An 11,287-nucleotide genomic window follows, 5' to 3' on the forward strand; every position below is an offset into this window, starting at 1 on the left:
CAGAGGATAAGTTCACTAGAGTTACCAGCCTCAGAAATTGCAGCCCAAATAAATGCTTCACAGAGTTCAAGTAACAGACACATATCAACATCAACTGTTCAGAGGGGACTGTGAATCAGGCCTTCATGGTCGAATTGCTGCAAAGAAACCACTACTAAAGGACACCAATAAGAAGAAGAGACCTGCTTGGGCCAAGAAACACGAGCAATGGACATTAGACCGGTGGAAATGTGTCCTTTGGTCTGGAGCCCAAATTTGAGATTTTTGGTTCTAACCGCCGTGTCTTTGTGAGACGCGGTGTTGGTGAACGGATGATCTCCACATGTGTATTTCCCACCGTAAAGCATGGAGGAGGAGGTGTTATGGTGTGGGGGTGCTTTGCTGATGACACTGTATGTGATTTATTTAGAATTGGCACACTTAACCAGTATGGCTACCATAGCATTCTACAGCGATACGCCATCCCATCTGTTTTGGGCTTAGTGGGACTATCATTTGTTTTTCAACAGGACAATGACCCAACACACCTCCAGGCTGTGTAAGGGCTATTTTACCAAGAAGGAGCGTGATGGAGTGCTGCATCAGATGACCTGGCCTCCACAAAATAAAAATAAAACCTTGAATGAGTAGGTGTGTCCAAACTTTTGACTGGTAGTGTATATAAATGCCAAGAGTGTGCAAAGCTGTCATCAAGGCAAAGGGTGGCTACTTTGAAGAATCTCAAATATGAAATATATTTTGATTTGTTTAACACTTTTTTGGTTACTACATGATTCCATATGTGTTATTTCATAGTGTTATTCTACAATGTAGAAAATAGTGAAAATAAAGAAAAACCCTGGAATTAGTAGGTGTGTCCAAACTTTTGACTGGTACTGTATACAGTAGGTGTGAGTATGTGTGCTGTAGGTGTGCTGTATACAGTACCAGTCAAAAGTTTGGACACACCTATTCATTCTAGGGTTTTTCTTTATTTTCTACTTTGTAGTGAAGACATCAAAACTATGAAACAACACATATGGAATCAGTAGGTGTGTCCAAACTTTTGAGGTGTTGTGTCCAAACGTTTGACTGGTAGTGTATATATACATATATATACAGACATTACTGAATACATTCTACAGACCCTACTGAATATTCCCTACAATAATTTTACTGCGGCACCTAGAATAGTTTTTGCTCTGTAAGCCAACATTTATTCAATTCGCATTGGGGGCATTTATTTGACCATAGAACATGTTTTAAAACCCACATTGAATGGAAATGTCACTTAAATATGAACATATGAATCACTTAATGTTTAGACAATTATTTTTCATATATCAATAATAAATACGGGTTATTTAAATTTTCTACTATAACGTGGGGGACTTAATTTAGAAGAGTTCAGAAATTCCGTGACCCGGAAGTACCTTTTTGGTGTTGCTGACGAGACGTCTATTAGTTACCACAACCACAAAGTCAAAATGGGCTATATCGTAAAAAAGAATTGGTCTTCATTTAAGGTTAGGCACAAGGTTAGCAGTGTGCTTACAGTTATGGTTAGGTTTAAAATCACATTTTAATAAGATACATTTTAGAAATAGGCGGCCTTTATTACTTTGTGGCTGTGGTAACTAGTGACGACCGACGAGACGCTTATGGGAAGATGGCTCCTAGAAAGCGAAGTGTCGTTTGGTCTTTTTTCAGAGCCGTAGACGAGAAGAAAGTGACTTGTCTGCTGTGTTTGGAGACCGTCCTTCATTGCGGCCACACCACGAACATGCTAAGGCATTTGCGTAGTAAACACCTGAATGAGTATAGTAGCGCAGCAGCATCAAAAGATAGGCGGTCTGGGGCGGCGGACGACAACAGTCAACCAATGATGATTAGCAATGAAGACTATTGTGATGGTATGATTTATATTATGGAGACGTTATCATACTCGAATATCTGGTTATGCGAAAGTAAAGCGTATCAGACTTTCATTCGTCAACCCACGCTTGATGCACAGACGGTGTTTCGCTATTACGTCAAATGTTTCCATTGTGTTAGGCCAGATGCTAACTTAACTAGCTAGCACACATTTGTACCACATAGCATAGACCGGGAGAAACATGCTGATCTACGAACTGATTTGTGATAACATTCCCACTTACTTTTCGGGCAGCATGTCTACAACTTTAGGGTAATTATACAAGCCAAGCAGTGTTGCCAGGTCGAGCTAAAATGTCTAACCTAATGACCTCTGAAAACCTGCCCACAAAATAAATTTGTTTTGCAGCAACAGAGGAGTTGCCACATTTTCCCATGAAAACCTTTTTCATAACTTTATCGAGCGAATTAAGAAGGAATATCTACGTAATTTTGTAAGAAGTAGGTTAAGAAGCGAAATTCGGTTTTCCATCTCCAAGTTTAAGAATGTTGCAAGAGAAAAGATAAATCGCCCTTATTAAACTCTCCAGATCATTTTCCATCAATGGATGTCGATTTAAATTGTTTTGACTGCTATGATTAAAACAATAAGGCCTTTATAGCAATTATAGCTGTGAGTCTTTCTGGGTAAGTCTCTACGAGCTTTCATTTTCCACACCTGGATTGTGCTATGGCCAATATACCACGGCTAAGGGCTGTTCTTTGGACATGGCCCTTAGCAGTGGTATATTGGCCGTATACCACAAACCCCTGAGGAGCCTGATTGCTATTATAAACTGGTTAACAATGTAAAAAGTAATTTTTTTGTCATTCCCATGGTGCACATTCTAATATACCATGGCTTTCAACCAATCAGCATTCAGGGCTCAAACCACACAGTTTATAATTGGAAATAAATCCTGTTTGCGCATGTGCATAACTATAGATACATCTGACAGGAGAGGAGAGTTTGAGTGATGAAGTTGGATAGAGGATCTCAATATTTGTGCAAGAAACACTTGGACAAACGTAAAAAAAACGAATGTTAGGCTTTCTGGCAATTGTGCCTTCATTATGTGCCAGATGGTAAGGCTACAAACTGGTATAAATGGCCTATTTGCGAGATTGACTTGTTATTTCAATAGGCATAGGCTACTGACTAAAATCTGGATTCATAATTGCACTTCAACTTTGCCATGGTTTGCTGATCTAGATGCAGGTAGCCTATAGCCCCTGAAAGGCCAACATCTAATTTCAGGGAATAGTCCACAATGAAACTGACTTTAAATGTGGAGAATGATACATTTGCTATAGAGCTGTGACCATGATCACAACTGATAACTTCCAATTTAATTAACTAACATGGCCATTGACAATTGCATAATACACAAGGCTACAACAAAAAACGGAGTTATAGGCTATTTATTAAATCTGTTTGCCAACTCCAGGTAGGCTACACAAGTGGCACAAATTTATTTGCCATGACTCCAGTGATATTGTAATTTCAACATATTTATTGTATAAAATGCTTGTGGCTTGAATAATAGTGACTTGGTCCCATCTCTGGAGCTAGGTAGCTACAGTCGCTTCAGAAAGTATTCATACACCTTGACTTATTCCACATTTTGTTACAGCCTGAATTCAAAATGGATTAAATAAAACAAATTCTCACCCATCTACACACAATACCCCATAATGACAATGTGATAACATGTTTCTAGAAATTTTAGCACAGTTATACAAAATGTAATAATGCAATATCTCATTTACATAAGTATTCACACCCCTGATTCACGACTTTGCAAAGCACTTTTGGCAGCAATTATAGCTGTGAGTCTTTCTGGGTAAGTCTCTAAGAGCTTTCCACACCTGGATTGTGCTATATTTGCCCAGTTTTATTATTTTCAAAATTCTTCAAGCTCTGTCAAATCGGTTGTTGATCATTGCTAGACAACCAGGTCTTGCCATACAGATTCAAGTAAATTTAAGTCGACTGTAACTCGGCCACTCGAGAACATTCACTGTCTTCTTGGTAAAAAAACTCGTGTAGATTTAGCCTTGGGTTTTAGGTTATTGTTCTGTTGAAATGTGAATTCATCTCCCAGTGTCTTGTGGAAAGCAGACTGAACCAGGTTTTCCTTTAGGATTTTGCCTGTACTGGTTTCTTTTTTATCCTGAAAAACTCCCCTGTCCTTAACAATTACAAGCATACCCATAACATGATGCAGCCACCACTATACTTGAAAATAGTGAGTGGTACTCAGTAATGTATTGGATTTGCCCCAAACATAACACTTTGTATTCAGGACAAAAACATAATAGCTATGCCACATTTTTTGCAGTATTACATTAGTGCCTTGTTTGCAAACAGGATGCATGTTTTGGAATAGTTTATTCTGTACATGCTTCCTTTTCCCCGCTGTCAATTAGGTTAGTATTGTGGAGTAACTACAATGAAAGTTGATCTATCCTCAGTTTTCTCCTATCACAGTCATTAAACTCTGTAACTGTTTTGAAGTCACCATTGGCCTCATGGTGAAATCCCTGAGTAGTTACCTTCCTCCCTGGCAAATGAGTTAGGAAGGACGCCTGTATCTATGTAGTGACTGGGTGTATTGGTACACCATCCAAAGTGAAAGTAATAACCTCACCATGGTCTGCTTTTTATTTTATTTTTACCCATCTACCAATAGGCGCCCTTCTTTGCGAGGCATTGGAAAACCTCCCTGGTCTTTTGTGGTTGAATCTGTTTGAAATTCACTGCTCGACTGATGGACCTTTACAATAGTCTGTATGTGTGCGGTACAGAGATGAGGTAGTCATTCAAAAATCATGTTAAACACTATTATTGCAACTTTATTATGTGACTTGTTAAGCACATTTTAATTCCTCAACTTATTTAGGCTTGCCATAACATAGGGTTTGAATACTTATTGACTTAAGACATTTGTAAAAACATAATTTCACTTTGACATTATGGGGTGTTGTGTGTAGGCCAGTGACAAAAAAATCTAAATGTAATATATTTTAAATTCAGGCTGTAACTCAACAACATTTTGAAAAAGTCAATTGGTGTGAATACTTTCTGAAGGCACTTCATGTAAAATACTCTACATGACCAAAAGTATGTGGACACCTACTTGTCGAACATGTCATTCCAAAATATTGTCCATTAATATGTAGTTGGTCCTCCCTTTGCTGCTATAACAGCCTCCACTCTTCTGGGAAGGCTTTCCACTAGATGTTGGAACATTGCTGCGGGGACTTGCTTCCATTCAGCCATGAGCATTAGTGAGGTCGGGCACTGATGTTGGGCGATTAGGCCTTGCTCGCAGTTGGCGTTCCAATTCATCCCAAAGGTGTTCAATGGGGTTGAGGTCAGGGCTCTGTGCAGGCCAGTCAAGTTCTTCCACACCGATCTCAACAAACCATTTCTGTATGGACCTCGTTTTGTGCATGGGGACATGCTGAAACAAGAAAGGGCCTTCCCCAAACAGTTGCCACAAAGTTGGAAGCACAGAATTGTCTGGAATGTCATTGTATGCTGTAGCGTTAAGATTTCCCTTTCACTGGAAGTAAGGGGCCTAGCCCGAACCATGAAAATCAGCCCCAGACCATTATTGCTCCTTTACAGTTGGCACTATGCATTGGGGCAGGTAAACATTCTCCTGGCATACACCAAACCCAGATTTGTCCAGACTGCCAGATGGTGAAGTGTGGTTCATCACTCCAGAGAATGCGTTTCCACTGCTCCAGAGTCCGATGGCGGTGAGCTTACACCACTCCAGCTGACGCTTGTGTTGTGGAAATTAATCACTATACTTTAGTTCTTCCAGAGTTTTTGTAGAATCAAGATTTGACTTTATTTCAATTCAAGAAAGCCCGTGCTGGTCTGCAGAGTAGCCCCCTCTTCTCTCTCTCTCTTCCCCAGCTATATAGTCCCATTCACATCTCTTCTAGCTCAAAATCCCTCCCTCTTCAGTTTCCAGCTCTCTATCGCTCCGCCCACTTCTTTTGTCTATGATGGCGGCTAAATTCGACTTTCATTCAGTTCAGAATCAATATTAATACAATCAATCAATCCCTTATCTTGCAAAAACACTCATGTTTAGTTTAAACTCTGTTCAACCCCGGCTCTCCCGGGCTTGACCTGAAGACTGATTGTTGGACATGACAGGTCCATACTTAATCTTTCAAACATACACAAACCCCACCCCATCATGCTGTAATCAATCAAGAAGATAGCCAAGGAGAGACAAAGGTTTAGCCTGAACTCTGTCCAACCCTGGCCGCTATTTCACTTTGTTTGAGGAGAGAGGCAAAAGGCCACAGTCTGGTTTCAGTCTCTGATAAAGTAGGACGGCCATGGATTTAAGTAGGAGCGAGCAATTCGACCCTAGGTCAGATTCCCACTTCACCCACACATACACACAGTGAAATTACCCAATTAAGTTATTGTCTAGCAGCAGAGAATTCTAACTATATGTTCGTGATTAACTCAGTTTTATCTCATAGTCCACTAAAAAATCTCCCTCACTTGGCATTGCACATGATGAACTTAGGCCATGGAAACTCATTTCATGAAGCTCCCGATGAACAATTCTTGTGCTGACGTTGCTTCCAGAGGCAGTTTGGAACTCGGTAGTGAGTGTTGCAACCAAGGACAGACAATTTTTATGAGCTACGAGCTTCAGCACTTGGCAGTCCCATTCTGTGAGCTTGTGTTGCCTACCACTTCGTGGCTGAGCAGTTGTTGCACCTAAAGGGGTGTGGCTGAAATAGCAGAATCCAATAATTTGAAGGGATGTCCACATACTTTTGGCCATGTAGTTAGCTGTAAGATAAGGTAGCTAGTCAGACAGTCCTCAGTGGAGTAACTTTTTTTTGCTGGTCTGTTTGTGTTTCAGTGGAGGTAGCACTAGAGGAGCAGCCCCCAGAGCAGGCAGCCTCGGTGAGTGACGCAGACATCGCAAGCGCCATCAACGGCATCCTGAAGGCAGCAGAGGATCATGCTGTGGTCAGAGACAGCGGGGCTGGGATTGTGGGCCAGGGCGGTGCAGGGGCCGCACCATCCGGCCGGAAGTGGAGCTCCGTGTGGACGCACTACGAGCGGTTGGAGGAGCAGAACCGTGCGCTGTGTCTGATCTGCAATGAGAAGATCCAGCACCAGAGCAGCACCAGCAACCTGCTGCGCCACTTGTCCAAGAGACATCCAGAGGCCTTTGCTCGCCTGGAGGGCCACATCAAGAAACAGAAGACCAGCGGCATCCATAAAACATTGCGCAAAGACGGTGACTCAGGCCCCAAACACACCAACCTGACAAGGAGAATTGGAGGGGTTGCACTGAAACAAAGCCCAGGGAAATTTCCAGGTAAGTCTGATGACTGTATGTATGTGTGCATGTCAGTGTTGCTCAAATTGATCCCAAAATACTGTATTCTGTATAACCTGAGCTCTTGATTTCATGCGGTCTTTCCTGTCTCTCTCTCTCTGTAGATGCATTTGATGTGATGGGAGCATGTGAGGGGGAGGTGCGTGTGTTGGAGCGTGAGCGTGAGCTGACGGAGGCCTTGAGGAGGGCTCAGCAGCAGGAGGCGCGGGCGCTGGAGCAGCAGAGGGAGCTCCTGGAGACTCTACGTCGGGCCAACACCAGAGAGGCATCTGCAGAGAAGGAGGCCCTAGAGACCCTGAGGAGAAGCCAGGAGCAGGAGGCCCGCTCCCTACAGAGGCAGAGGGAAGACCTGCAGAGAGAGAGAGTGGAGCTGCAGATGGAGAAGGAAAGAATGCAAAGGGAGAGGGAGGAGCTGGAGTGCTTACGAAGGGAGTCTGGGCAAGAGAGGAGTCCGGTGCAGACAGTGGACCGAACCACTGGGTTGTTCCAGGGGGACGTGGTACAGGAACAGGAGGTGACTATGAGGGAAGAGGTTCTTGGTTAGGGGATGTTTCAGTAAGCCAACAGGACGATACTGTGATGTTCAGAAGTTGACCACCTATCCTATCACCATGCATTCAGACTAACTCAAACACCTCTCTCTTAAAGGTGGGAGATGGTGGTGAATGCACTCAGGAGGGGGTTTAGTGATATAAATACTTTTGTATCTTTTTTTTAATGAAAATAAACCTGTACCATGTCATTAAGTTGTGGAGTTTTTAGTTCAGGAGTATAGTAAGTCCTTGTGCAGAAGACCACCAACCATTAAACCATTGTAATATAGAACAAAGTGACACATTTGAGTTAGGAGTGTAACATATTTAGTCTTTTTTTAAATATATGTATATTTATTACAGAATTCAAGTGTACAATCATTACAATTCATACTTTATTTTCATCTCTGGGAACAGTCCCAACCCCCGACCCCAATCCAACCCCCCTTTCCATCCCAGGGAAATAATAATAGAAGGCTTTAGGTGAAAGGTGCATACATCATGGCATAGAAAACCGCATCTCATTTTAACAGGAAGAAATTAAACGATAGGAGTACAACGCGCGCGTTCTTTCTTAGTGATTATCTGCTTTAAAATTAATTGAACTATTATGTGATGTACTGTATAGGACTGAAGCAAAACATTTCCTTCACAGTACTTCATTTCCATTAGTAGACTTCCATTCATCTCAGTGAGCTAAAGCGTCGCAAACTAAAGTGAGCTTTTGGTCAGAACTTCGATGTATTTGCAGCAATTTCTCCCTCTGGAGGCACTGACTGCCTCATTCTTCCAGAAGAGGGCCAGACCTCGCTTCCATCGGAGAGAATGTGGGTGCTAAAGCTCTGTCCAGTTGTCATGGCACTCGGCTCTGCCCCCCGCAGTCTCTTAACACAGATCCACAGGAACAGGAAGAACCCTGTGGAAAACAGGAAGCAGTGTCATATTAACGAGCAGAGGTGTATCCGGAGAGCGCAACATTACTGAATGTTCAGAAAGAAATACTCTGTGTAGAACAGCCATACTTGTCTGTGGAGCTTGAAACCATGTCAGCAGTTCTCAGCAGTACATTATTGCTATCTGCAGTGTTAGAAATGTAAAATTGCAATGTTCCTGAATAAGCATTATTTAGATTGTTCATCTGTATGTACAGGATATCTTTCACCCCTATGTTACTTGCTTGTTTTCTCACTCTTACGAAAATAAAGTATGCCATTGGCTCCCTCCGATAAGGATGATAGGTTACCCTGCAGTGAGTTGAGGATGGTGAAGATGTATAGGATGACGTGGTTGGTGTAGCCCATGGAGAAGAAGCCCAGCCCCCAGGTGAGGCCCAGGGCACAGGTCAGCCCCAGAACGCTGCAGGTGATGTTGCAGCTCCGCCTCTTCTGCTGCGGCAACATCACAGAGCGCAGCTGGAGCGTCGTTGTGATGACGATGATAAAGATGGTGCCGTTGAAGAGCAAGCCCACTATCAGGTAAGCCACAACAGAGCCGTACTGCACATTAGAGTCTTTGATCCAGCACCTGTGTATCAGAGGGAGAAAGTCATTCTGAGGGCTGGTATGCAAAGCACCAATATGATGTGTTTTGTTAATAAACTCACATTCCGTTATTCAGCCCATAGAAATCTGTACTGACAGCGGCGACTATGGATACAACCAAAGCAGGAACACCTGAGAGGAGACCGATTGTTGAGGCTTTTGATTTTCAGTTTACTGCTGGTCTGTACATATGAACTGTTGTTGACTGTTTAACTGTGGCGTTATCTGTTCTGACAGTGCTGTTCTTACCCCAGCCCAGCAGGCTCAGCTTCAGCAGGTAGTGTCTCATGTAGGTGTTGTAGACCAGGACCAGCAGCCTGTACAGATGCAGGGCCTCCAGGCCCATCCAGGTGAAGCAGCAGAGCAGTGAGTAGTGCAGCAGGGCGGCCACGGCAGGACACAGGCCAGGGGCCATAGAGGCAGGGCCCACAAAGGCCAAACCCATACTGCTCATCAGAAGCAGGTTGAGCAACAGCAGAGATGCCACCAACTGGAGATGGATCAGCATGGCATGGTCAGTAGATTTCCGTCTGAAAGAGAGAAAGATTGTGTGCGTCTGTATGTGTGTACGTTTGCTTTAGAGGTGTTACGCATGCTGCAGGCAGTGACTCAGTAAGGTGATGGTGCAGAAGAACACAGAGATGGCTCCACCTATACAGGTGAGCACACTCAGCGTCCTGACATGGTCCTCACTCAGGTTCACAGCAGGGATCTGTGGGAGCAGGGACATCATGTTGCACATAAAATGTATGATGATTTTAGTATCCTAAGACTATCTGCATACCATTTGCATATTACACTGAACAAAAATATAAACGCAACATGTAAGTGTTGGTCCTATGTTTCATGAGCTGAAATAAAAGGTCCCAGAAATGTTCCATATTCACAAAAAGTGCAGTGGCAATTTTAGCATGTGAATCTTGGTGGGGATTTTGGGGATGCATGCCAGCAAAGCCACTACATAACACAACACTAAACAATACATTAATTGGACTATAACGGTGACAAACGGTGCTCAGAAACTGTTAGGGCCAGCATGGCTACCACAGCATTCTGCAGCGATACGCCATCCCATCTGGTTTGGGCTTAGTGGGACTATCATTTGTTTTTCAACAGGACAATGACCCAACACACCTCCAGGCTGTGTAAGGGCCATTTGACCAAGAAGGAGAGTGATTGGGTGCTGCATCAGATAACCTGGCCTCCACAATCACCTGACCTCAACCCAATTGAGATGGTTTGGGATGAGTTGGACCGCAGAGTGAAGGAAAAGCAGCCAACAAGTGCTCAGCATATGTGGGAACTGTTGGAAAATCATTCCAGGTGAAGCTTGTTGAGTGCCAAGAGTATGCAAAGCTGTCATCAAGGCAAACGGTGGCTACTTTGAAGAATCTCAAATATACAATATATTTGGATTTGTTTAATACCTTTTTGGTTGCTACATGATTCCAAATGTGTTATTTCATAGTTTTGACGTATTCACTATTATTCTACAATGTAGAAAAATAAAGAAGAACCCTTGAATGAGTAGGTGTGTCCAAACTTTTGACTGGTACTGTATATATTTTTTATTTTTTAATCCCAGCCCCTGTCCCCGCAGGAGGCCTTTTGCCTTTTGGTAGGCCGTCATTGTAAATAAGAATTTGTTCTTAAATGTCTTGCCTAGTTAAGTAAAGGTTAAATAAATAAATAAACTTTGGCATCAAAGTCTGGCATTCTCTTGATTTATGGTGCTTTCAAGACAACTGGGAACTTTGAAAAAAAACAAGGTTGAATCATGACGTTAGTGATCTTCAGGTCGGAGCTCTAGAAAGAGGATGGAGTTCCCGACTTGAAATTCTGAGTTGGATGACCGCTCAAAACGTATTTACCCAGTCGGAGCTCGTTCCCAGTTGTCTTGAACTCACTGAAGTCTGAGATTTCCCAG

The 11,287-nt window shown here is 42.9% G+C and overlaps 2 protein-coding genes across 2 annotated transcripts; one reads left to right on the forward strand and one right to left on the reverse strand.

Annotated features, from left to right (window-relative positions):
• The first annotated feature begins 1,604 nt into the window (after positions 1 to 1,604).
• On the forward strand, positions 1,605 to 8,032 carry LOC121540905 (zinc finger BED domain-containing protein). The gene is made up of 3 exons (XM_041850044.2): positions 1,605 to 1,892; positions 6,801 to 7,265; positions 7,391 to 8,032. Exons 1-3 carry the CDS (start codon positions 1,649 to 1,651, stop codon positions 7,828 to 7,830), a joined length of 1,149 nt encoding a protein of 382 aa, XP_041705978.1. The 5' UTR covers positions 1,605 to 1,648; the 3' UTR covers positions 7,831 to 8,032.
• Positions 8,033 to 8,117: 85 nt separating this feature from the next.
• On the reverse strand, positions 8,118 to 10,056 carry LOC121548277 (adhesion G-protein coupled receptor G2-like). The gene is made up of 4 exons (XM_041859696.2): positions 9,610 to 10,056; positions 9,423 to 9,492; positions 9,063 to 9,343; positions 8,118 to 8,735 (listed from the first exon to the last, which is right to left on the reverse strand). The coding sequence occupies exons 1-4, from the start codon at positions 9,866 to 9,868 to the stop codon at positions 8,548 to 8,550; spliced, it is 798 nt and encodes a 265-aa protein (XP_041715630.2). The 5' UTR covers positions 9,869 to 10,056; the 3' UTR covers positions 8,118 to 8,547.
• Positions 10,057 to 11,287: the final 1,231 nt, after the last annotated feature.

The sequence above is a fragment of the Coregonus clupeaformis genome, chromosome 26 (assembly GCF_020615455.1).
Source record: "Coregonus clupeaformis isolate EN_2021a chromosome 26, ASM2061545v1, whole genome shotgun sequence".
NCBI classification, from domain to species: domain Eukaryota; kingdom Metazoa; phylum Chordata; class Actinopteri; order Salmoniformes; family Salmonidae; genus Coregonus; species Coregonus clupeaformis.